The following is a 27,802-nucleotide window of genomic DNA, read 5'->3' as shown; positions in this document are numbered from 1 at the left end:
CAGCTTTTATGTATTTATTGTAAATGTAAAACTCTGTGAAACAATAACTAAATAAACAAACAAACAAACAAACAAAGAGAACTATTTTTCCATCAAATTTTAACTTACAAAATGTTAAATGCAATTGTGGTCATGGTGTTATAACTGACCTTGGAAGGATTTATTTACATAAGGAAGCTACGTCACATTGCAGCATGTGTTATAACAGACATTTATGATTCTGTTCAAAGCAGTAGACATGATGAAAAAGCCTGCTCCAACATGTATGTACACCTAGAACATAGTTATGTGAGGGTTTTGTTGGTGCAGGCTGACGATAAACACTGGGTGTTTGTGAGATATGGTTGCACCTCATTGCTGACTTGAGATATTGTGATGATATATCTGTAACGGAGTGAGTTAGAGAGTGTTATGTATCACCCCATCTGTTATCTCATACACTTCAGATGAAAAATATTCTAGCATTAAATGTTTAGATGGATTATTTCAATTACATCTGATGTTACCTAACACATATGTGCATTAAGATAGCTTAGTTTGTGATGTACAACTTAAATGGAAACATGCCAGTGGAGTTCAGATGCTCAATGTCTAATGAGTGATTTTTTATTTATTTATTTATTTTTTGAACCAAGGAATTATACGACAACAGAAAATGCAACAGAGCACAACATGATTCTTTCCTAGCTGCTGGCTGCTACAAGCACACCCCCCCTTCTTGCAGAACTGTCACAACCAATAGTAGGTTGAAAATATTCATTTGACCTTTAGATGCTTTTAGACGCTCTGAATCATGGTGTAAAATGCCTTTGGTCTTTGCTATATTTTGCTTTTAACACAGTTGTCTGCATGATTGTCAGCTGACACTGATTTTAATTATCAACATCTGCTGACTGACCATTTCTGATCTTCATTTCTTTTTTTTTTTTTTCTTTTTTTTAAGTTGAAATGTTTATTCAGAACAGTCTCATACGATATTATGCAGGAAATTAATAATACAAAGTACACTGTTCTCTTTTGTTTTTGAGAGAAGAAAAAAAATGCTATCAATAATGTTCACTGAAAGGAAGAAAGAAAAAAAAGGTAATATAAGTAAATTAAACAAGTATGTAACAAATGGATAATAATAATATTAACAAGCCTGTACACATAGCCAACCACACTTCTAGGAAATAAGACAAAAAAAAATTATGTATAAATACTTATATATGTATACACACAAAGCAGCATTCATAATCATAATACCATAATACAAAGAAAGAAAAAGAAAAAAGAAAAAAAAGCCTAACAGTACAGTAGTCACGGACATTTAGTATTTGAATATTCAAGTACAAAAGGCAACCATGAACACAAGAGTAGCACAGACAAAGAAAAAAAAAAGAAAAAAAAAAACCTTGAGGGAAGAGAGTTAGTCTGATCTTCATTTCTATAATGCATACTGGTAAAATTTGACATCCATCTCTTAATGTAAAATATTGAAGATGTAAAGCTGAGATGTAAGAAGATGCAAAGACACAACGGAGTATATCAAATTTCCACCCATCTTTATTAGAGCTATGTGATATTTTACATCCAGAGATATGATAAATACAATAAATAGCTTGTTTATGATTGAAGTTCAGTATTGCATGGACGTCAGGACCCTGTTGAAATCATGTGACTGAGACCTGTGAAGTACGACTTCTCTCTCTCGCTCATCACCTCGAAGTGAAGAGGCTGCTGGCAGAAGTTACACTCTACTGACGAGTGCGGCCTCAAGTCCAAACCCACCTGTTTCCATGTTTCCACCAGCCGGTCTGTGGAGACGAAACACAGGACAAAACAGGTGGTGACGACAGGTCTTTGGCAGATCTTAAGCAGTTACAAAACAGGGTAAATAATGTCCAATTAACTTTTGGATGGCTCTGATTTATGTGACAGAGAAATAAACTCAACCCTGTGTCCATACCAACAAAGTATTCCATCATCTGTGGGGTGTGGTGTGGAGTGGGGGCGATGCGCAGCAGCTCCTCTCCTTTAGCTACAGTGGGGTAGTTGATCGCCTGGACGTAGATGTTGTAACGGGACATCATTATATCGCAGATCTCTGTGTTCTTCTCAGCGTCTGCCACCTGCCAACACAAATATGACATTTAAGGTCAGAGGGATTTCACCGTTTCAGAGTGACAGTTCGTAAGAGAGACCTTTGAGAAAAGGGTTTCAGCTGACCGGGTCAATCCCTATAACTCTGTTCCTATGATTGTGCCTGGGTATCTGTAAAAGAGACTATTTTATTATAAGCTGCAAAGTGTATTTTTCAATGGTATTTTTGCACTATCTATTTTTTTTTTTTTACAATATGTATAACAAATATTTTACAATGTACTTTCTGTTCTGGTCCACACCAGCTGATTCCATTTGTATGTTTAATTCATAGCATTGTACATGAAGGTTTTTAATATTGTTTTTACATGCAGAGTACTTTATTCTTCCACATATATAGTTGTTATAGATATAGATGTGGGTTTTAAGCAGATTACACCAAATATTCATATCCACACCTTTTTTCTGAAAATTCACCTGTATTTATAGCTGTAGCCTCTATGTTTGTAGTCCTAATATGGCATTAGCTCATCCCATCTTTGCTGATACCCTACTGATCAACCACTATGTGGATGCATAGTATTTATTGTCTCCTTGCAGACTTCTCTTTCATTGGTTTCACATTTTATATCCTATTTAAAGGCAAAAAGTTATGTATTTCCTGAACCTGATAAAGGCCACAAGCTGAAATGCATTGGCCTAAGTTTAGAGTTAAACATGTGGTGCCAGGCACAACAAACCCCGCCCCTCACATGTATCGTATCTTATTTTGGCATGGATCCAGCTGATATCATCATGTCTATGCATGTGCTGCTGTCAGCATAGACACATTTCTGCCATTATAAGTAAAAGGGAAAAAAAAAGATTTTAAAAAATCATAAAAAATGTGAACTTTAAGCTACTTTTCCTAAAATGTAATCACATCTATTCTGGGTCACTGGTAATCTATAAACCCAATTTGGTATGAATTCAACCAATAGTTTTGCTACTAAAGTGTTAACAAACAAAGAAACAAACAGAACCAAAAAACATAACCCTTGTCTCCCTTTCAGGGGTAATAAAGTTGTGCAGCTGGAGTCGTTGCCCTGCTGTAGGTCAATCCCACACCCAGTTAAGTAGAAAAAATACAAAGATATTCTGTAGGTGTATACGTAACCCTTTTTTGATATGTTAGGGGGGGAAAATCCAGATTCCTGCCCGTTCTCTGAATCTACTCCAAAACTTAATCGGTTCTTGCTTTGCTCATGTCCCTCCTTGTCCACCAGGAGGTAATTACTTATGTTTCCTTACTCTAACAGGGATGATGTGGCTTGGGCAGTGGACCACCGGGAGGCCTGAATTCATCAGTATCTGGCGAAGCAACTTTACGCTCCTCTGATGTTTCCTCCTGAGCACCTGGCCCTCCTCTCTTTTCAGGATCTTAATGGACTCCTTTGCTCCTGCCAACAGCATGGGTGGCAGTGAAGTGGTAAAGATGAAACCTGCAGCGTAAGAGCGCACTGTGTCCACCAGGGTGCTGGTGCTTGCGATGTAGCCACCCACACAGCCAAATGCTTTGCCTGGAAACGATCACCACAACAAGTCAGACGGAGACATATGGGACCGAAAGGCACATTGTGAGACATTTTCCTGTTCGTGTGCGCTCTTACCAAGAGTACCAGAGATGATGTCCATCTTGTGCATGACTCTGTCTCTGTCCCCAATCCCTCCTCCTCTGGGTCCATATAAGCCCACGGCATGCACCTCATCCACAAATGTAATAGCCCCATACTTGTGTGCAACGTCACACATCTCCTCTAGAGGGCAAACAGCACCTGTAAAAAATATAAGAGATCACTTACCAACCTAACATACACAAAATATACCAAAAATAAAACACACAAATAGGTTTGTGGTAATAGAGAATCAGTAATGTTAAATGAATAAAATGTTAATGTCTTATTCGCTATTAAATAATACTGATTCATTGCTAAGTGGCTGATATTAAAAGAATGGAAGTCTCCAAATCCTCTTTCTTTTCGAATGTGGGTCCATGTTATCTTCTCAATAATACAGATGGAAGAGCTCAGGTCTTTGAGGACATTTCTCTGAACACTTTTTCAAGCGCTTGGACCCAGTTTCTCACATACTTGGAGGAAGTTAGATTGGACTAAGGATTATATCTGTACACCAGTGACTGTCCTCTGCCTCTGCCCCTCTTTCTTTCTTTAAGTAAGGACTGGATAGTTTAATTAATTAATTAGTTGTCACACACATCTGAGCCTTTGTTTTTCTGTTTTTGTGTTTTAACATAACTGAAATTGCAAAATGATATATATAAAAATATAAATAAAAAAATAATACTGATTCATTGGTGGCTGTGAATTACCGTCCATTGAGTGCACTGTCTCAAACGCAACAATTTTTGGAGTGGAGGGGTCAGATTTCTCAAGCAGCTCTTGTAAGTGTTTGACATCATTATGACGAAAGACAAACTTCTTGACCCCACTGTTTCGAATTCCCTGGATCATCGAGGCATGGTTACCAGCATCAGAGTAGATTTCGCAACCTGAAAGAAAAGGACATGTTCTTGTCTGAGTCATGTTGAGATATGAGTAAGTAGACATCAGTCAGCAGAAAAAGAGCATCATTTTTTAAAATGTTTTTACCTGGTAGCATTTTTGCCAGGGTAAACAATGTAGAGTCATTAGCTACAAAGCAGGAAGTGAAGAGTAGTGCAGCGTCCTTGCCGTGCAGGTCAGCCAGTTCATACTCCAGTTCCACATGAAATTTGCTTGTCCCTGAAATGTTCCTTGTGCCTCCTGCGCCAGAACCATGCTTTTTTAAAGTATCTCTATGAAAAATGAATAAAAAAAACCTTTATTATTATTATAGTTATGTGATGATTCCTACTAGATGCCATTCAAAGTTTTTGTGTTTGTGATACCAGAGTCTACTCACATGATGGCCTGGGTGACTTTTGGGTGGCGGCTCATGCCTAGGTAGTCATTGCTACACCACACAGACACCTCTCTCTTCAGATCTAAGGACTCGGAGTAGTCATCCGCCATTGGGAAGGAGGAAGCACGCCTGTTAACTGTCTTAAAAATCCTATATGTGTAGTCTCTTTTTTTGCTTTCAATCTTCTTTTCAAAAAACTTGTCATAGTCAAAGGTGATGCCTGGAGTCGGAAAATGAGCTTTAATGAACTCATCTACTGCATGATATCTTTGAGAATAATTGCTGGACTTTTACCTTCAGAAAAATGATCCTTGAGTAGGTGAGACGCTTTGGCAGATCTGGCTTTAAAATGATCTGTTTGTGTCCTTGTCTTGTCAGCTTTGATAGGATGCCCCACTGATGAATTTACATCAGTTTTACCTGTTAAGAATCAATTAATGCACAATGTTGGTTCGGAGTGTCACCAGTGGCTGTAAATACCTAAAACAACGGATTACGTAAGTGACATCACTATGTGGATCCAATTACAGATGTAATTGTGCTTACCTTTGTGGAAAAAGTGCATGTCTTGCACATCCTCCTGTAGCTCCCTGCTGGCCTCCCTAATTACCTTGTTACTTTTCTGCACCATCTCTGCAGCCAGGAAAGGACATTTGGAGCCCAAATCCTGGTCATTAGAGTCCAATTTGGATTTATGCTTCGAATCTACAGAACAAAATAGTACAGTTAAATTTACGAAAAACTGTTTATTCCATACTTTTTATTAATTTATTAGAAATATTCACCTGTAAACTGACCGTCATTTGTTCCTTTAGACACAGATCCTGTGAAGGACAGTGCTCTGGCCAGTGGTCTGGAAGCCAGGTCCATCATCACAGGGCATTTAAGGGCATAGCTTGCAAGTGATGACTTCCCCGCCATCTGTAGGAAAGCACTTGGCATAACGGTGAGGAAAGGGCATCTTCGGATCATCACATCCATATGAGCTACTCTTGACCTAAACAAGGTGCGAAAAAATAATGTTGAGCATTGCAATATGTACTACAAAAGAATTTCCACTGAAAGCTGAGTAGACATATTTTTCTGAGTATGCAGCATATTTATAGGTGAGATAAAGCATCACACCCATGCCAGGAATCATTTCGATGATATACCTAAGATGGACAGCAAAGATAAAGTCACAAAATAAACACAGTAAATTTATTATCACAACCCCATAATAATTATTTAAAAGCTAAAGTTAACAGCTTTTCTTTTACCTGAATATATCCCAGTCCAATTTGATGGAACAGAAGAAAAATGCATTTCGAAACATGACTGAGTCCACGCTAAGCTGTGATCAGTGAGACGGCAGAGGATGTTAATGTTAAAAGCCTGAGAGACTACTATGATTCACTCTGTTGTATAGTCAGCTGTCCTTGACAAGTGGAACAAGGCAGGCCTCTCAAGGATGTCTCTCCCTACTACAACTGCACGGCCTTACTCAAGAGACGAGCCATCTGTCTGCTCTTTTGGAGACAGAGCTTGAACCCACGCATGTCATCTTACAAAAACAAGACACTCGAATGTTCTTTTCACAAACACAACTCTAAACTATTCCTACTCTGCATCACTGTTGTGTCCCACTTGGCCTTAAGGTAACTTGACCCTTACATCTCTGAGACAACCATTGTGAAACAGGTCACAGGTAGGGGTGGTCAATGAGCCACTAATTTATCAGTGCGAACAGAGGTTACAATTTCACTGTAGAGACAAATCATTCCTACAATGACCACATAGCATCAGACACTGAACTGTAAAACGGACTCACATGTATGAAACAAAGGTAAAAACATTTTCATCATATATTTATTCACTATTTTCAGGCAAAGATCCAGTAACTCACTATCATTTATATTCAATGTAACATATGGAAGAAACATGTGACATACCCTCAATGACAGTCTTCTATTGCATAATTCTGCTACACCTTTATATCCATACTTTCCACAATATGTTATCACATTATATGTATTATTATCTGTAAAACTCACCTTGATTCTCCTTTTTAAACTCAGCTAAAGCTCAGTGTCCCCTTCTTCAATGTCTTCAGTCCTCTTATATGATCTCTGTACATGTTAAGTAAAACTCCAGACACGCTGATGACGTATAGAGTAATATGTTGCACAATCACAGAGCCACGCCCACTGAGTCTGCGCTTACCGGAAGTAGAAAACAGAATTTATTATTTGTACAGTTTTATTTACTGAGTGCTTACCAACCGATTGATTCTTGACATTTATTTATTTATTTTTTAATGTTTACTGCGTTTTAAAATTAAAACTTAGATTATTATAATAAGAATAATAACGTCTCTGATACAGATAAATCATGTATTACACACTTATCTTATCTCCAACAACAGGCTCAACTTGTTCTACTTTCGCTCATGTGCATTTTTTTTTTTTTTTTTTTAAATCATCGCCTATGTTTATTTGATCTCTTTTAGTTGCTTTGGGTTGTTCTTTTGCCCCTCACGCTGCACCAGACATGTCTTTTCATTTATTGAACACTGTCCCCACCTGCTGGTCAATACATGAAACAGCATCTATGAATTGATTTGCCATAAACGTGTAAGACAGTGGTTCCTAACCTTTTTTGGCTTGTGACCCCATTTTAACATCACAAATTTCTGGTGACCCCAGACAGTTAAAACGGAGACTTTTTTTTTTTTTGCTAAAAATTAATTTGTTTTTGATCATGTAATAGTTTGCTTTACTATGTTGCAAATAAATGTTAATTTTAGATGACATTTAGTCTATATAATGTATATTATTATGGATAGAGGCAGAAAAGCCAGGTGTAGATTACTGCACAAAGTGAGAATTTTATTTTCCTTGGCCAGGATATGTACAGTCAGTCCAGCTTGGATTTACAAGGCTGACAATTAATACTGAACAAACAATAACTTAAACTATGAATTATGAAAGAGCTGCAGCATCTGAAACTGACCACAATGAACATTTGACAGATAAACAGAACCACAGTGTTTCAGTTTCTGTTTCAGTTTGTCATGTCTTTTATGTATTGGGACTGTCTCTGTCAACTCACCATATAGTTTTATTATTAATAAGTTTTTATTTTTATCAATCACTAGAAATTTCAGGTGACCCCATTTGAATTCCAGGCGACTCCACATGGGGTCCCGACCCCAAGGTTGAAAAACACTGGTGTAAGATTTAAGGGTATTTAAAAGGATTTAATTTCAAAATTAGGATTTAATGTTTCTGTTAATTTTGTTAGTGTAAGACTGATTTCTAATTTTTTTTTTTTTTTTAGAAATTATCTGCCTAAGCGATTAAGTGTGTTAAATCTTACACATGCTTTAATAAGATTAATTGGAAAACAAATGACAAAAGTGCTGGTTAGATCTGATGTTTTCAGTTATGCGATAAAGTGTTATTCCACATATATATTGGTTTATGTAGAATCACACAATAGATTTATAAATCTTCCATTAGAAACAACACCAGAGGTGAATGTATTGTAATGTGCAGACAGTGTTTTGAAGTTGATCGGGTAGCTCTGAGACAAGCATTTTTTTTTTTTTTTTTTGAGTGAACTCCATTTTGTCATTAATTCACAAAATTTTGAAATTTTGACCCAAGACTGCACCTTGGAAATTACATCCAACCAGCATTTTTGACTTAATTTTGACTTGGTAAAATTTTACCATTTTTATTAAAATTCAAGAATGTTCAGTCATTATGTGCACATAACAAAAATTTTCTTAAAGGTAGTTCTTGGCTAGATACAAATAACAAGAGAAAGTATAAATATAAAAACACTCAAGAATATGTACATTGATATGAGAGACCCTAAAGAATTAGTATATCAAGACTATGTACAATCTGTATAGAAAGACATGCAAAATACAGTATGTACAGTTTAGTACAGTAGCAGTGCAAACAGTATGTGCTCTTAGGATACAATTTTGTGCAATATTGTGTGCAATAAGATAGTAATAATGTGCAAATGAATTGCAGTCCCAGAGAAGTTGGACAGTGCAGCTCAGTGCAGGACACAGTTTGCTGGGGTTAGGAGAGGGGTGAGTGAGTGACAGGGGGAGAGCATGTGTGCATGTAGGGCAGTGGTTCCCAACCTTTTTTGGCTTGTGACCCCATTTTAGCATCACAACATTTTTTGCTAAAAAAAATGTTTTTGATCATGTAATAGTTTGCTATACTATGTTGCAAATAAACGTTAATTTTAGATGACATTTAGTCTATATAATGTATATTTTCAAGGATTGAGGCAGAAAAACCAGGTTCAGATTACTGCACAAAGTGAGAATTTTATTTTCCTTGGTCAGGATATGTACAGTCAGTCCAGCGTGGATTTACAAGGCTGACAATTAATACTGAACAAACAAGAACTCAAACTATGAATTATGAAAGAGCTGTAGCATCTGAAACTGACCACAATGAACATTTGAAAGATAAACAGTACCACAGTGCTTCAGTTTCTCAGAGCAAACTATTACATGATCAAAAACAAATTAATTTTAGCAAAAAAAAAAAAAAAAAAAAAATCTCTGTTTTGAATGTCTGGGGTCGCCACAAATTTGTGATTTAAAATGGGGTCACGAGCCAAAAAAGGTTGGGAACCACTGGTTTAAAGAGATGGTGCTGTGGTCCTCAGAGCGTCACCACTTTCACACTTGGTTTAAAATGAGGGCCCTCCTTCTGATTGATTACATTGGTCTTTATTGGATAAGATTTTGACCCCGTGGCTCCTGTTATACTTCCACTGCCAAAGCTGTACTCTGCTTTGTTGTAAACAGCAAATTCCAAGTTGAGCACCTTGAGTTCTTCATAGTCAGTGGGATGCAGATTTAAGAATAACATATAAGGTACAAAGTCAAAGAAGGTTCCAGTGTTTAGAATTCATTGACTCTTTATGAAACTGCAGTTTTTTTACCTTGTTAATCATGATTATTCCCTCATTTGTCTTAGAATCAGAAGTGACGGTGAAGTATTTCGCTTCATTCCCGGAAACTACGCATTTTGTACACAGCCAATCAGTTGTCAGTGTGAATCAGATCCATGCCAGTGGCTTTAACCCTGAGCACCTCCTTATTGCTAGTGTTCTCCTCCACACTTCCTTCATACTACAAAACAAAATGCACACCAATGGCTGCATTAGAACAAAAACGGAACAAATAAGAGGAGATAATAATAGGTAATGTCAGACCTACCGATTCTTTTTCCAAAAGGGTTAAAGACTTGTGAAGTACAAAAGGAAGTCAAACTAAACACTACCACTTTGGTTTATAGAGGCTGTTTTTTCTTAAAACCTGTATTTTTACTGCTGTACATACCTCCTGTATATCCAGTTTGGATCTTACTACAGACACTGACAAATGCATATGTGTGATCTATACAATTTTACCAAACCAACAAACCTAATGTTGGCTTAAGAGTTTTGCACAGTAGTCGAATACCTGACTAACTTTTGAAAGCTGACACAGGGTCGTAAAGTATAGTGTTGAATGATGTGACCAAATTCTCATATTACTGTTATGTTAAAACCCCACGTGATCCCTTTCAAATCAGGTTGAATACTACATTTTGACCTAAGAGTTCTTGTTATAAGCCTAACTCTAAGGTTTGTTCCATGAAAACACTGTATTAGAGGTTCATTTTATATTTCACCTCACTACCACAACCTGTATTTTTGAACAATTATTCAGTTTTCTGTTTATTTAATAAAACAATTACCATTAGAGCCATTATGCTGAGCAATTGTAAATATATACAGTGTTACCCATAAAGTTGGACTAAGTTTGTTATCACACACATACTGACATACTGAGTCGCAGTTACACTTCATGAAGGATAAATCGCATTGTCAAAAAAAAAGAAAAAGATTTCATTCCAATTTCATGGGCAAAAGTGTACAAATATATGATGCTACAGTGACTGTATTAATTTACTTTACATACACACAGGCTGTTTCTATGATGACCCTTCTAATGCAAACTGGATTATGAAAACATATCAGTAAAAATAAGAGTTTTGATCTTCTTTGTTGTGTACCCACAAAGAGAGAACTCGTTTCAATATTGAGTTTAGAGGTAGAGCTGACAAGTGTACAGCACCATACACTGTAATGAACTATGAGGAAATTAAGCATTACATATTTATGATAAACAGATAGCATTAGATATATCAGCCCTGCAATGAACTGGCAACTCGTCCAGGGTGTACCCCGCCTTTGCCCCTATGTAGCTGGGATAGGCTCCAAGCGACCCCTGTGACCCTCGTGAGGATAAAGCGGGTTCAGAAGATGAATGAATGACAGATAGCATTAGCTTTATTGATTTTATATGTTCTATGTGAGATAGATGATCTTCTCTTCTTTGCGTCTTTTGTAATTTTTTTTACTGGCAAAAAATTGTCTGAACATAATCCATAGTGCATTATCATTCAGAAGTATGTGGTCAAACTTTTAAGATGTACATACATGGAATTTTAAAGAAACAGAGCTATTTACGTCTATATCTGCTCAGTTTCAGCATTTAGGCCACAAATGTGAAATTCAGCCGATATTATTATAATATGTTTACATTTATGCTAACATGAGCAGGTTGGTAAGATGATTAATCTGAATTTGTGATGACTACAAGCTCTTGAAATGCATGTCTCTTCCAAATAGTTTGTTTATGACAAATGATTTATGTAGTAAACATACTTAAATAAACACACAACCTCATTTTACCACAAAAAAATTTATGAGAATTACATAATACTGTGGCAGCCCTTTTCTGCCATCTCTTCTCACTGATGATAAAAGCAAATAAGTGATTGTTTCTGAAATACTGTTTAATATTTCCATAATAATTACATTATGAGACACCAACAGCCAAGACATTTGATGTTAACTTTAAGCTGTGTTGGAATTTATCCAAAACACTGGACAGAAAAGCAGCTGCAGAGGCAGAAAAAGGAAACTGGTTTGATGGTTTCTATTATTTCACATTTATTTACATATATTTGTGAGATTTTTCACAGATATTTATTTTCTACGGTTTGCAATTTCTTGAATCAGTAAAACATCTTTGGTAGTTAAACCACAAACTAAAACCAGATAATCTCTTGGAATAACTTAAGATTTTCAGTTTGGTTCCTTCCACAATGAATTAAGTTTTCTCTTTTGTTAAACCAGTCGTAAAATAGAGCAATGTACTTAACTCAACTATCACGCATAATTAACATAGCTGTAACATAATTATCATATATCATATATTTTTGAGTTATTTGAGTATTTCCACTGTATATAGTTTTACTTCCTCTCTGTTATTCTACTTCTTAGTCAGACATTTCAAAGTTACTTTTCAGACTACAGGTTTTCATCCTGTTTCTAACGTCCATCAAAAGTCCTCAAAAACAATGGTTATGCAATCAAGTACTAACTCCTGTGTGTATCATGTGACTAAAACAGACAGAAAAGAAAACATGGACTATCTAAAAGCACTGTTTTTGTCAGTACAATGCCATAGCTATTGATGTAAGAACTGAAGTGATTTTGGTTATTATCAAGAAAACACGGAAAATGTCAAGATATCAGCTCTGAAATTAAATTCTTATGACCTATTTTTGTCGTTATCATTATATTTGTCCAAACAAATGTACCTTTAGTTGTACCAGGCATTAAAATGAACAAGAAATTGAAGAAAATGAGGGGTGGTTTAATAACCCTCGTGTTTTCTTCAACCTTTTGTTCATTTTAATGCCTGATACAACTAAAGGTACATTTGTTTCGGACAGATATAATGATCAGCAATTTCCAAATGAACCAATTAAATGTGTCACCTGACTCCTGGTGTTGTTACCAAGGTCACTTTCACATGTGGTCCTAAATGTGCTACGCCTCTGATAATTTGCAATGTGACTTCAGTCTGAATGGCCAGGTTGCATTTATCTGACCTTTACGTCATTGAAATGCAACAAACATCACAATTCTGCAGGGCAGAGGAGGCGGGAAATACATGCTTCTGTAAACACAGTGCATACCTGAGTGGTCACCAATTACATCAGGACCTCTGTTGCGCATGCGGGTCACTTCAGGGTCCCATTCAGTTCAAACTCGAAACTGATAGAAGTCGCATTTATTGTTTAATATGAACGAGTACACAAAAAAATCGGATTTCACCAAAAAATCAGAATTGCGCATTAAGACCTGCTGTCTGAACGTAGCCTATGTGTACCAAATTTTGTTCCGATTGGATCATTATGCCTGGAGTAGCGGTCTTTATGGGGCACTACAGAGCCATTTTTGAAGGTTCATTTATGAAATGTGTAAAATATCAAATTTTTTTGTTGCCACTCATGATTCTGGCCCAAAAAAATAAGACTTTTCATGTATGTTCAGGGCTTCAAAAATGCCTCATTAAGACCAACAAGGATGTAAAGAAAACAATGCCATGTGACAACTAAAAGGGATGAGTCTTTAATAACGCCAAGACATTTGAGGCATAAATAACACAAACATAAACTAAGCAAATACAAATTCATAATCAGTCACTCTGCATCGCTCACTTGTCTTGAGTTTTGCAATATTTTTTCCAGTTCACTTTCCACCCCACTAGATGGTGTCATTGTGCTCCTACCCAGCCTCCATAACGCAGCTTGTTGGGCAGGTAGATGCTGGTGAGGAAATCAGGAGCAATGGCTGCAAGCGATTGTATTTCAGCTTTGACCTTATTCTGCTGCATCAGTTCCATCTACGACCAGAGCAGAGACACAGTTTTAAGGAACAGGCGGTAGGAAGCCGTGCAAACAAGCATAAATCATCAGACGTTTATCCCTGACAGCCACTCAACAAAGACCTACTCATTCTGCGTATCCTTTGTATGCTTAATACAAGAGGGCTGAGAGTCCTCTTGGAAACATTCCTCTGTCGTGTGTCACATGAGCAAAATGTTAACACTGTATAAACCTCTAAAGAACAGCTCTCCTTTTGAAAAAGAAAACCACAGGGAAAATCAGATCAACATGTAACCAAACAGGGCGTTAGAGGCTGGAAGTGGAGAGTTTGATGGTAACAAAATGAACCTTCACAGCCGTATCCTCTCATCGGCATGCTGTAAATACTTAAAGATTTAGAATCAGGCCGTTGAAACTTACTGTTAACTGATATGAAAAGTACTTAAAAGAGAATCCACAGAAGAACTTGAATTAAAAAACAGCTGCAGCCTGTGATGCGAGGGCCAAACTTGATGTGAAGTGAAAATAACAGCTGTAAAAAACATTTGGTGCAACTGAAAAACTTTATGTCCTATTAAAAACACACAAAAATCTGTTTTCATAACTTTATCTAACTTTTTATACCTATTGTCAGGATTTATGTGAAGAAAATGGTAGTAAGACAAAACCAAGATGAGGATTGAAGATCTGACAAATTCTGTAGCCACTGAAAAAATGTAACCAATATTCCAGGTCCCACCTCTGTGATCTTCAACAGTTCAATCAAAATTAAAAGAATCTCATTGTTTTCTTACTGTAGTATCTGCTAGAGGTCAAATGAGGCATTCTACTGGACAACTCCATGAATCCATAAAACGAGCATGATGTCTATACGTCAGAAATATTGGATCACTACCCGTTTCATGGTATCAGAAAAAAAAGTAAAAACCAGACATGATATGGTTTTCTACAGCAAATCTGGTGAAAATTAGACATTATTCTTGGCCTATAAGAAGAGTGTAAACCTTTCAGCAATAATACTAATAAATGCTGCTTGGTAGATAAAGAATTTTCAAGCCAACCAACTTAAGGGACTTGCAGTTTTTCTCAATCGGTTTGGTACATTTCTCGAATCATCCTCAACATTTGCAAAACAGTAAGTGCACCATGGATTACCTGCAAAAGCCAGTCTCTTGCTCAAAATCCTTAGTTCATCTCTCAAAAGTAAATATCTGTGTCAATGAACATGTCACTGCCATCAGAATGACAAGTCCTTGTGTCATTGTGTACAAATAAGACAGTCCAATTGCTTGGTCATGTTGTCAATATAACAGTGGACTCTGGAGGGATGTTCTGATATAAACTGTGGCTAAAGTTCGGATGACAATTATTGTAAATTGTAAGTTACACCTTAGTGTATGTGGGAGATTGACTGCAAGAGATTGGACGAGATTCACATTTACGCTCTTACTGTTTGTACTGTAATTTGTTGACAGACCATGTCATTACGATACAGAAAGGAAAATACTGCACTGCATAGCACAAAGAAAAAAAACAAAAAACTAAAGTAGAAATGTGAACATAAGACAATCTCCTTAGGGGAAACTGTACATGCAGTGCTGTAGGAATTACAGTGCAGTCTTCCTACACCTCCTAACGTTCCTGTCTGTAAAGATTCACCTCAGAGCCATTTACCAATTCAGGACAGATTTAGAAAAAAAGTCTAATATAGAAATATGTTGGACATATTATGACAACTTGTTCAACCATTTAGCATGTTAAGACTTATGCGATGAACTAATGCCTAAATGTTGTGGGGGTGAGACTATTCAACAGAGACCCATTAGAATACATTTGGATCAACATGACACAAGCAACTGATAATGTAGGAAAACGCAGAGAATTGTACATAATCATTTGCATGGTTGTATCAAAGCATTTGCAACTTGTTCAAAGGAGAAACTGCTTTTTTGATGTGCACAAGTGACACAATGATGTGAAGACTGAACAAGTAGTTTTGAGAATTTCAATTCTGATCTGAGAAATGTACCAAAGCCACTGAGAAAAACTGTAAGTTCATCACATAAAACACTGCATCCTCCATTTTTAAACTCTTTCTTCTGTCCCATCTTTGTTCTCACCTCTTTTTGCCAGTCTGGTTGGTCGGTTAAAAACGGCCTTTTCAGGAGACTACTGAGTTTGCTTTGATCCCTCTTGCTGAGGGGAATCAGCACATCCGTGGGAATCCGCAACCTGAGGAACAGAGTTGAAGTTACTGCAAACAGCCTGCGGGTAGCCCTGATTATGAATGAAGCCCCCGTTCTGTTTTTCCTGCTATTTTCATGTGTGCAACTTTGCAAAGTTAGGGGAAAACATGCAGCAGACTGCTTTTTAATGTATATGAAAAAGCTCCGTTTAGCCTAAATTTCTTCAGCTAGACGTATATTTAAAATGCTCTCAGATGCAAGATGCCTGTAAGGGAGAAAAGTGAGGGAAACAGCAACAGAAACCAAAACAAACAACCTAAATATCCCCAGAATATAATCCCAATTAGAGGCGGGAGGAGGAAGTAGGAAGTAGCGAATGGTGAGTCCAAACCTCTGGAGGTCAGAGGGGAGGAGGCCTAGCCACATAACGCTGGGGACGGTCAGGCTGTGAGCCTCAAATGACATGGCCTGTGGAAAAACCCATGCACATGCACATGTACACACACACACACACGCAAAACATACTTATAGGCAGTGTATAACTAAAATAAACACACAGCGCTGTACATTACATTATGTGGTTTTACCGAACACATGTTCACAATAAAGAGAGTAAACATGAAGATGATTACAAACAAAGACACTGCCAGCCAGTCACTCATCATTTTCGATCCATTCCACATCAGTTCAAATATTCTGGGTTGCACAATTGGTCCACCGTTTTACTGTAAATTACATATTACAAACAGAGGAACACTGAACAGGCCACAGTGGATAATAAGTGGCATGGCAGGACTCACCAATGATCCGTACTTGTAGATACACATGATCTCAATGCCTGGGAAAGTCAGAGAGACAGAGACACGCTGCAATCACTGACATACCAGAGCAATTATCCTCTGAGATGTGTAACAGAGGTTAGAACAAAGTAAAGCATTACATATGTGTCTCGCCATGCAGTGGGAAAAAGAGAGGTATGGAGACGGATGGAAACTGAGCCATCGCGCCTGGACAAGATCACGCCAGGGGAAATAATAGCCAGACTAAGCACTGTGTCGTCTTGGACAGGTGCAAACATCTGCCGGCTCAGTGACACATGCAACCCTACTGTGTGTGTCGAGATGAAAAGAAAGTCAAGTGCTATTAAACGTGCTTAAATATGCGAGGTATGTGTGAGAGGCATAACAGGTTTGGACTCAGATGTGTACCGTGAGGGTCGGCATCCACCAGAGCGAAGATGGGAATATGCAGCGTGTCCCAGAGCTTTCTCACCATCAGCCTGCTGTTCACATCTGGTACGCCTTTACCCTGACTCCCACAAACACACCTGTTATTTACATGGAACGCCCGCCATCATGCCCTTTAAGGTCACTTCACAAAATCCTAAATACACTTGTCAACAAAAGGAAACACACAGTGATAATGATACACGGAGAGAGTTTGGTGCAGAAGTCGTCATCCAGCAGTCTTTGGAATGTCGCGTCCTTCTCAACTATCATGATAAATCTGGCAGAAGATACAATATCTGTACACAGTCAAGGAAAACAGAAACCTGACATCACACCAGCATAAAGAAGTTATTATTTTCTCATGTCTTTATTGAATTCTTGATGCTATCCTTGCTTTGGCAGTACTTTTCACTATGACATTCATGCCAATAAAACACACAGAACTGATCTGACTAGATCTCATGGCACAGAAAAACACACTCTGAAAGGCACAAGAGAGGATACTCCTAATCCCGCCAATGTTTGATGAAACTGCAACAGCCTAAAAGCAAAACAAAAACCACACAAAATGGCTCATTGTATTTTCAGAAATGTAAATTTCTAAAAATTATACTGTAATAGAAAAAGACCCAATCACCATTGTGTTCTTTTTAAATGTTAGCTTTGTAGTACAAGTCTTGGCAGGAAGCACTGTAAGGTATCCTGCAGTGTTGTGGAACTAGTGGTGGTGAAGAGCAATGTTTGCATGCTGTTTGTTGCTCGTTCTACATCATTTACCATACAGAGTGGCAACATGACACAAAAAGAGAAAAAGACCACAAAGCCACAACAATGTAGCTTTTAGAGTTTTACAAAAAACCTTCCAAAATATTTTCTGAAATATTCAACAAGGGATTTTTTGTGCCTTAAGGCCATAAACAACTTAACTGTGGTAAAAATGAAACATAAATAAAACTTTAATCCATAGTAATAAAGTATTTTTTCAGTGTAGCAGTTAAGTTTAATTGGACTTACAGCAGAGCTGGAGTGGCAGTCAATGTGTGTTCCATCTTCCTCCATGTAGCGCAGATCACCTGAGATTAATCCCTTGGATGTGGCCAACTGATGGTAAAATGTTGGAATTGCATTATGAACAAATGAGTAAATGCAGGTTCATAAAACAAACTATAAACACTTCTTAGTTTAATTGAACCGTAATAGTGTCCCACAGGTGTTTCCTCACATATAAACCAGAGCAGAATTCTTAAAATGTTTGGCTGGAAGATGATATCTGTGTGAGGTCTAAACTAAAGACAAAAACACATTTTGATTCAAAGTTTCAGTGTCTGCATTTCTGCTACACAAGCATCACATTCTCCTACCACATGGAGGGATCTGCGAGGAACTTTAAGCATACAGGAAATATCATCCACTATGCTATCGACAGTTGCCTGTGAACCAAACAGCTGTGTATTGTTGTAATAGATGTCTCTGCAGATGGAAAATTAACAAAGAATCCATGTTAACAAAAGAAAAAAAACACATACAATGTACATGCAGAATTTAACTAAAAAATATTAAAATGACAAGATAAGAACCTTTTTGTTGCATATGAGTTGCTCTGCACAAGTCTGTAGATGACTGAGAGGATCTTGAGAATTTGTGCTTTAAAAAGAAAAAAAAAACACACAACTTTTTACTTTGAATAATTATCCTCAAAATACTAAACACTGAACTCACTATGATACAACATACTGGAGTACAAAAATACTCTGTTCCTAATTAGGGTATCCATGTGGTAAACCGAGCTCTAAAACCCTCTTTCAACATGTTCTGTCTCTGCCAATTTGTCACCTAAAACTCAAAGTCTGACTTTTACGGCCATTTCTGCAGTTTATGCAGATGTTTACCATGAATATAAATGAAAGCCACATGAAAAGCAGAATAAAGGAATGACGGCTTTCAAGGCATTAAAGGCACATATGAAGAACATTTAAAACAATAAAAACAGGTGTGCGCGTGTCCTAACCAAATTTAGTGACAGATGAAGGACAGTCACTCCTAACAGTGGTGACAGAAGTTCCTGAACTCATCTGGATCCCAATGGTGCTGTCAAATCTGGAAAAAAAAATCAAGGAAAAAAATCAAAGAAATCTAAACAAGTCACGCACTGCAGTTTTACAGCTTTGAAAATCAGATCCTCTGCCTGTAAATCACCTAAAAATCCCCAGGGCCTGAGGGCTACCTGTCACAGAGCCTCCCTTGTAAAACATCATCTTCATTCTTCTGTCCGTGGTGGTGCTCATATTTAAAAACGCTGAGCTAGGATGTGTTTTAAGCTGCAAGGAGGTTTGATCCAAACAAGACCAGACTGTGTTCTTGGCATAAGGTCGGTGTGTGTGCTTTTCAAGTCCTTATCAGAATGTCATCTTCTAAGAAGCAGGAAGTTATTTCAACTTCAATGTTCTTGAACTGTTAAAAGTTAAAAGTAGTATTTTTACCACCCAGTTGCCCTGTTGGCTTTAAACACCCTTTACACAGATTCAGACTTAGCTGAAGTGTGTAGTTCGTTTTTAAAGACATTACAGGCCAGTAGGATCATCTTGTGTGGCCTGACCTCCAAACAAAAAAGTTAGTAAATGTTTATTTATTTCTTTACACAACATGTCAGCTTGTATTTATCTTTTAAAGGTCAGGCGGATTACTTGGATCCCATGCAGTTGGTGTGTAAAATGACTGCAGTGTTCATGGTGGGCAGAAAAACTTTATGCTTCAGTGTGTTTACATCATCTTACCTGACGTTGGCCCAGCTGAATCTGTTGGGCAGAGTCAGGACAGGGGCCTCATCTTTCGACAGACTAGTCACTATTCCTAGGATTATGTTTTCAATGTTGGTCAGAATTTCCCTGCTGGAAGTAATAAAGTTAAAATGTGAATGACTATATAACAAAAAAGAGATTAACTTTATAAACAGGATGGCATCTACCACAGTGCATGTACTTTAATATTGTAATATTAATACATTAATAGTGAGTAAAATACTTTCTGGGAAATCAGTTGTTATTACAGTTTAAGGCAAAAATTCACAGAGAGGAGTTTCGGTGTCCAGAAATTAAAATAACTTGACAAATCACAGCACTTTATCATCACATTAAAAAATCTACACTGAGGTTGGACAATTTAACTGATAATGTTATCACAACAAAACATTTATATCAAACCATGATATTATCTATCAGGATAAATGCCAAATTATCTTTTTTTTTCTATTTTAACGGTTGACTTCGACTAAATAAAATGACCAAATGAGCTAAATAAGATGACCAAAGGGTAAATTTTTATGGTAAGACCACGACAAACATGTTTAAGAAATATAGAGGTAGAATATTCAATCAATTATAATGAAAAGATATTAGTTAAACATCAAAACATGTTTGGGTAGATTTAAGTAAAATATCAAGACACTGAAACATTTCATTTGATGGTGCAAACAAAAAAAACAACAACTTTGAAAACAGAAACTTATCACAACACAAAATAATTATACTCAATATATGTAATCTTATAATCATGGCAACTGGTTTCTACAAATATAATAATAAAATTATAAATAATATACTGTAAAAATGGTCAAGCTCTATCACAGCTATATCAATGGTCAAGCTATATCACAATAATTAGCATTTTCTTTACATTAAATTAAATATCATTGCTCATTGTGAATATTGATTATTCTACAACAAATCTACACATCTTGAACAATAGCCCTCATTAATGTAGCCTACATCAGGAGAGAATTTTCTGTAGAGTTGTTTTGACTGACTAAAGACAAAAAACTAGATTACTTATAAAAATCGTGATGCTAGTTCCACAGGTGAACTCTGGGGTGAAATGGGAACACCTGACACAGATTAGCTAAAGCTATATTAGCTGATGTTAGCTAGTAGCAAAGGCAGGTATACAAACCTGCTGATTTCCTCTTGACCGCGCTGATAAGCTGTCATAACATCCAGATTGTTCAGTAGTTGAGCGCGAAGCTTAACTATTTCAGAAAAAAAATCAGCCAGGTGAGTTTCCATGATGTATTTTCACACCTTATATATATTACTTATGACTACTTATTTGAGAAGACAAAGTTCCCGCGTAAAGTGAGTTGAAATCTCGCGTGATCTGCGCTGCTGCTGGTTATTGGCTGAATTCAAAACCGGAAGTGTGACTTTGTTGTTACAGTGAATGTTAAGATAAACGTGACAAATTAAAAAAAAATAGTTGCACTGTACTACTTGTGTTTTGCAAAGACATTAAACCATATTCTATTCTATTCTTATTTTGACCAATTTCAAATTCAAGACTCACTTGGTCAAAAATATTTTTAGAATTTTTATAGGGGTAATGCAGCTTTTCTTGAAAAATCAGTAAGTGGTCAAACCTGCATTTACGATATGCTTTCACAGATCAAAACAGAAAATGTATTCTGCTGTTATTCATTCTTTTATATTTTTGCCCTCAGTGTGTGTGTGTTATCAGGACGCCACAGCTGGTGACACAAACACCAAACTGAATAGTATCCTACCGGATAGTTGCCTGGAAATTTACTGCAAGAAACTTGTAGTCTTCCTCTTCAAGTTAAGGTCAGTGCACGTTTACAATCTATCCATTAATAATAAGACAAATGAATGTATATGTGTGTGTATGTGTGTGTGTTTTGTAGGCCTACTCGTGGGATTTAGAAAACTCTGTAGCATTCAGTAATGAGACCCTTTACATGAGCTTGCTGTTACTTGTCCAAAAGGTGTGTCTATCGTGTGTATGTGTGTTTTTCTGTTTGTGTGTGGTGGATTTGGAAGTTGGGTGGGAAGTGGTGACTGTGGTTTGTGTCCCAAAGAAACCAAATTTACATATATGATGTATTTGCCTGCTGTGTGGTCGGAATTTTAAAATCTGAAGTTGATTATGTTTGTGATGACGCCAGTAAAAATATAATCTAAATGTCAGTGTGTATAGTACAGTTATTGACAAATTCATTTAAGTATTACATCTTTAGGAAATCCCTCATATTACTCCATGTCCCCTCCCAAATCCCTGTCTGCATCGGTGACTCTGTGTTGCATCATCTTGCAATCGTGTCAATTTATTGTTAAACTGAGAAATGTGCTGCGAACGATTAGATCATCCACAGTCCCCACCTTCAAGAGCTGCTGGCAGGCATGCTGTGTGTGTTTGCAGAGGCACTGCAGTCTTTCATTCACAGTGTGAAGGCCTGGTCAGTGTGTGGGAGCCAGGATCTAAAGAGAAGAGGTCTGTGCCCCTGACCTGACCCTGAATATTTCCTAATGTGCAGCTTTACCAAAGGTCCCCCTTGTCCCCTGAGTGACTTTGACAAGCTGCTTCCGTAGTAATGGCTCTTAATTTCTGAGTAATTGCTATCTCTAAGTGATGAGGGACAACCCCTCACCCAAGCCGAAAAAAATGTTAATATGGAAGACCACAGGTTGCGGGGGTCCTTTTTCCTCTGTTCCAGAAAGGCTGAGACCCCTGCTGTTCCTTTGGCCCAGGAGAGATTTGTGTCGAGTGTGAGGCCCTAACCTGAGGAGACAGAGTGCAACGAGTCATGTGCTTGTCTCGGGATGAGTGTTTGTGCTGGGCAGGAGGGGGGAACATGGGGGAAGTAGAGGGCTGCAGGGTCAGAGGAAAGAGAAGGGGGGCACCCGCTGCAGGTGAGGGGGATTAGCTGAGGCTAGAGGCCCAAAGAAACTAAATACAGATCTGTCAACCTAATCCTCACAAATAGAAAACAGAGCTGCCCTCCCTTCACAATCCACATAGTTCAGCACATCTACCTCCTGCTCCTCTGCCCCCCCACCCACCCCACTCCCTACCTCAGGCTCTCCTCTGTTTCTCATCAGCTTTTGGCCCAGGCCAGTCTGGCTACGCTGCCTCCTTTCTAATGGCTCCTCAGACCAGCATCCCTTAAAGAGGAGCTGACTGATCACCCAAGGTCCTCTGTGATTGACAGGCCATCACAGCCTTACAGAGTGATGAGTGCAGGAGTCAAAGGGGCAAGGCCTCTCGCTGCAGAGACAAGAATCTAAATGCGACCTGCATGGACCTTACAGACCTTTATCAGGCCCTCACACCTCAGTAATGGATGCTGATAAGTATGTGGTGGGGTGAAGAGACCAGCTCAGTGTCAAACTTAGATTCTGTGCTGATGACACCAGTGACAGAGTGATAACATCCTGCATTGGATAAGCTGTACTAAGCTGGGCATTATGGGAAGCTTAACTAAAACGGTATCTCTGACTGTCAGGGACACCAGCCATAACTGATGGGTCTGGCTGGACTGGTGAGAGCTATAAATCAGATCCAAGTATCTCAGGTGTTTCTGGGTGTCATATCCAACTGCAGAGACACTGGAGTGACAGAACATACTGGATACAAGAAAAAGTAGCTACTGAGTGATAGAAAAACAAAACAACATACTCCACATAAATCAATCATTTATTCGGCTATAGATATGCTGAATACAAGCTGTTACTGAAAGGTCATTTAAAAAGTGGTGTGTCAGCATCACTGTCATGAAAGTAATTTTCTGACCTATTAGAGACCAATTTCATGTTCTATTTCACTCCTCTGTTGTAGCTTTTAGGAAGTCTGCAGTGATAACATGTTTACATTACCTTGTAGTTTTATTGTACCTTGCATACATGTCCATCGCTAACATTATCTGGTATAGTGTCTCCTGAAAGGGAGCTTAAAATAGTTTACACTTTATTCACTTATTTTGATTAAATAGATTTCATGTGTAAAATACATAATTTTATATGCATCACAAGACATGATGCTTTTTTTTAAAAGATTAATGTACTGTATACATATATTCATAAATGAGTAACAAATTGACTCTCTTTAACCAGCTACATTATAACAGCTTATACATTATTAAATCAACAATAAAAATCAAATCATATAACATATATTCAAAGCAGATTTGATACCGTCTGCGCATTCTCAAAATGCTATTTAACCCCAAAGCGTGTAAGTGTAATATTGAATGCATTTTGGAGCTGTTTTATATACCAACCCCCTCTCTTTCTTCTGCCTGTCTCACAGCTGTGTCTCATATGTTCATGAGGCCCCTGGAAGTGTGAGACACCAGAAAGGGAACATTTGCAATAGCTCAACTCCACCTGGTTAGGCTGTTTTAACAGGCCGCAGGTTTGTACAGCGCACACAGTGGGGTTACGCCAAGAACGTAGACGAGGGCGGACAGGACAGGCAGACATGGGGGAGAGGAAAAAATGTGCCTCCACCCTCTCCTGTCCTTGCACCCCGACCCCACACTGCTTTATTTGAGGGTCAGTTTACCCTGAAAAAAAAAAAAAGTTTTACTGTATGGTCTGTGGGTCCGCCTGATCAGACCGCCGCCCTCCCCTCATCTGCCTCCCCATATCCACAGGCCTTCAAAGGACTGCTGCCTGCTGCTCTCTGAGGCAACACATGAAATAAATATTAATCTGACCTCTGACCACATGCTTTGAGCTCCTTAACTGAGATAACTGGGCAGACGGGAAGAGGACCAACTATAACCATGAATATAAAAGGAGAAAACAGAGGCCAGTATAATGTAGAGATGAAGGGTGTGAAATTTTCTTGTGTTTGCGGGGGCGTGAAAGAGTTTCCAGAGATGCTTCACACTGCTGTGTGTGGTCTTCTTTATAACTTCGTATCATGCTCCAACCTGCTAGACTGGGGAGGTGTGTATTTGTGTAAGGTTTTCTTAGATCCCAATGGGGAGTGTGTGTGCGTATTCAATCCAAATGCTTCAGGCCAAATGTCTAATTAGAACTGAGCGAAATGTATTATTCAAAGAAAGCAAGAAGAAGCATGTGACAATAATTACTTAAGTAAGTTTGTCCTGACAGTTCAATTAATGACCAACAGCTGTCAGTGTTACACAGATCAGCACTAGAATAATACTAAAAACAAATCACTCTCATTTAGCGGCACATATACAGTTCTGTGTTATCTTGGGAAAACACATTGGATGCAGTAAGATAAGGTAGATACAGTTTTTTCCTACATATGTGCTGTCAATAGTAGATTTAGGTCTGCTTTTGTGCTTTAGTTCTCCTTGTCAAAGGCCCCTCAGTGCAGCTCACCCAGCCTGGCCTCAGCCTGTGCCCACTGTTTACTGTGACTGTCACCAGGCCCATGGAGGCCCAGACAAAGGGGGGTCTGTTCCCTATTGTCCTGCCCAGGATCGTCAGCCCCTTTCTGGGCACAAACTAAGCCCGGGGCTGGGGGTTGTTGGAGGATAACTGGGGGGTTGACCTCACCAACCTTACAGCAGCAGGAGAGAAAGGGTGAGAGGCCAAGAGAATGAATGGAAGACAATGAAAGAGAGAGAGAGGGAGAGAGCGAGAGAAAGAAAGTGTGTGAGAGAGAAAGCATGGAAGATGTATAGTTATAGCCGAAACTAAGACCCTTTCAAGTCCTCTGTCGGAAACTGCGGTAATGTAAACACCTGCGGCCATTAGCTGATTCTATCTGAGGAACCGGATGGAGATGTTTATATGTTACAGGCTACTACTGAAAGGCCATTTAAAAGCAAATAGAGGATTACATATACAGAATGAGTAGTGGCAGGCTATGTAAGCTTTCAGGCTTTCAACCACGCTGAATTGTCATTGGAAAAAAAAAGAAAGAGGAGTGGAGCACCTTTGAAGACTAGAACAAGCACATTAAATGGGCAGGAGGGTGAGCTAAGTGTAGAAGACCCCAAGACACGCTCTACCTCCTTTCCTCCCTTCTTCTGTTTGCAATCATAGCTTAAGCCGTCTGGCAGCCTCCCTTGCTGTGCCATTGAAGTCTAATTTTATTGTCATAAAAATCACCTGGCAGGCTGTATCGCATAGCCCGAAACATCTCGACTACAGAGCCTTTAAAACTCTTAAAGTTCTGTGCAGTGAAAAATTTTTAGGACTTGTTTCTTGTACAAGGGCCATCTGAAATCCCTCTGCCTGTGTCAGGGAGAGCAGAGCGCACAAGAGGGTCAAGAGCGTTCCATTAAAGTGTGGTGTTTAAGAGGTGCTGGGGCCAGGGGGGCAGATGGAGTGATGAAGCAGCTGCCAAACATCTGCACCCCTCCTTTGCCGTCTGTTCTCTGTCTTTCCACCGCTGCCTTTGTCACAAACTTCCTCTCCAATACAGAGAGCTTGAATATTCCCCCAGAAAAAGTGCAGTGGGAAACGGCAACGCTGTAAGGGGACTTCGACATCAAAAGACAACTGACTTTTATGTGTGGACCCACGTGACCTGAGGTATTTAGAGAGTGCACCTGCAGATCACTGAGTAACTGTTGTAGCCGCAGCTTTGCAATTGCATGTTACAACCTCTCCCAGTATTCAGGTATTCACCCACGGAGGCAAATAATTACCTGCTGATATGAAGTCTGTTATTTTCCATAAGTGCACTAACACTATTGCCACTGTCTGCACATCTATTATTATTGAATCCACACACACACAAGTGGAATGGACAGCACTGTGGACTAGTGGGAAAGGAATGATGAGATGTGCTTTATCATAAACTGAAGCATCATGACACAAATACCTTCCTAATCCGTTTTGTATTTGCACATGCAGCCTCAAGCCCTTTTCCAAGTGGTAACAAAAGCCAACTTAGCTCTATCTCCATCTGACAACCACAAATACTCTCTCTCTCTCTCTCTCTCTCTCTCTCTCTCTCTCTCTCTCTCTCTCTTTCTACTGCTCCTCCCAGCTCAAGGCGCCTCCTCACTACTTGTTCATACCGGTGAAACACACACTCCACACTCCACTTGGTAGCTGTTGGCTACAGGTTGTGGATGAGGACTGAGGTCCGCGTCAAAGCTCAAAAACGGCACATTAAAAAAAAAAAAAAAAAATTTAAAGTGACGTTGATGCTTCATTTTTGGAGAACTTCCCTCAACATGAGGGCCCATATTTGATTTTTTTGGGGGGATATTGAACACAGGTTGCCAGTTGCTCCAAGTTCAATATCCATTTTCCAGACTTTGGGCGAACTGAACTGGGGCGCAATTACGCACGCTTAACCATGGCACCGATTTTGGATAAACGCGCTCCGGCTTTGCTCTTAATTTGGAGCTACTGCGTCCTAGCGGATTCGGCCTTTACGAACTTTACTTTGGACAACGAGTTCCACTCCAGTTTCATCCACCGTCGTCTTAAGAGCCAGGAGCGCAGAGAGATGCAGCGGGAGATCCTGTCGATCCTGGGGCTGCCACACCGGCCGCGACCCCACCTCCACGGAAAACACAATGCAGCCCCCATGTTTATGTTGGACTTGTACAACGCCATGTCCACAGAGGGGGACGAGGACAGATACTCTTATCCCTACAAACCCGTCTTCACCACGCAGGGGCCCCCGATAGCCAGCCTGCAAGACAACAACTTCTTGAACGATGCAGACATGGTCATGAGTTTTGTCAATTTAGGTATGCCCTCTTCTCTCTCACTGCTCACATGCACAGAAAAGAAACATTAAAAAAAAAAAAAAGATATTTATTCCACAAGATATGCATTCAGCTAAAATCCATACACAATATAATGCACTTGTTGTAATATTAACCAAAGTT

General features: G+C 38.6%; 3 protein-coding genes across 4 annotated transcripts in view; 1 reads left to right on the top strand and 2 right to left on the bottom strand.

Annotated features, from left to right (window-relative positions):
- Positions 1-1,520: 1,520 nt before the first annotated feature.
- LOC115423118 (5-aminolevulinate synthase, nonspecific, mitochondrial-like) lies at positions 1,521-6,482 on the bottom strand. Of its 2 annotated transcripts, none has more exons than XM_030139843.1 (11): positions 6,282-6,482; positions 5,808-6,019; positions 5,569-5,727; positions 5,317-5,442; positions 5,023-5,242; positions 4,731-4,915; positions 4,451-4,630; positions 3,732-3,896; positions 3,373-3,641; positions 1,949-2,111; positions 1,521-1,796 (listed from the first exon to the last, which is right to left on the bottom strand). In XM_030139843.1, the coding sequence occupies exons 1-11, from the start codon at positions 6,335-6,337 to the stop codon at positions 1,636-1,638; spliced, it is 1,896 nt and encodes a 631-aa protein (XP_029995703.1). In that variant the 5' UTR covers positions 6,338-6,482; the 3' UTR covers positions 1,521-1,635. The 2 variants fall into 2 exon arrangements, with proteins under 2 accessions (XP_029995703.1, XP_029995705.1); XM_030139845.1 differs by having other exon boundaries at positions 5,820-6,019; positions 6,282-6,480.
- A 7,175-nt stretch (positions 6,483-13,657) lies between these two features.
- spo11 (SPO11 initiator of meiotic double stranded breaks) lies at positions 13,658-21,242 on the bottom strand. The gene is made up of 13 exons (XM_030138809.1): positions 21,130-21,242; positions 19,959-20,072; positions 19,193-19,281; positions 18,762-18,828; positions 18,546-18,654; positions 18,199-18,285; positions 17,689-17,725; positions 17,371-17,480; positions 17,164-17,263; positions 16,756-16,793; positions 16,347-16,423; positions 15,890-16,001; positions 13,658-13,786 (listed from the first exon to the last, which is right to left on the bottom strand). Exons 1-13 carry the CDS (start codon positions 21,240-21,242, stop codon positions 13,658-13,660), a joined length of 1,182 nt encoding a protein of 393 aa, XP_029994669.1.
- A 5,749-nt stretch (positions 21,243-26,991) lies between these two features.
- Positions 26,992-27,802, top strand: part of bmp7b (bone morphogenetic protein 7b) — a 28,437-nt gene continuing 27,626 nt past the window's right edge. The window contains exon 1 of the mRNA XM_030139813.1: positions 26,992-27,661. Within this exon, the coding sequence (XP_029995673.1) occupies positions 27,262-27,661 (400 nt within the window). The 5' untranslated portion in view covers positions 26,992-27,261. The remainder of the gene's footprint in view (positions 27,662-27,802) is intronic.

The sequence above is a fragment of the Sphaeramia orbicularis genome, chromosome 7 (genome assembly GCF_902148855.1).
Source record: "Sphaeramia orbicularis chromosome 7, fSphaOr1.1, whole genome shotgun sequence".
Lineage (NCBI taxonomy): Eukaryota > Metazoa > Chordata > Actinopteri > Kurtiformes > Apogonidae > Sphaeramia > Sphaeramia orbicularis.
Note: the sequence above shows the minus strand (reverse complement) of the source record. Positions and strands in the feature narration are given on the sequence as shown.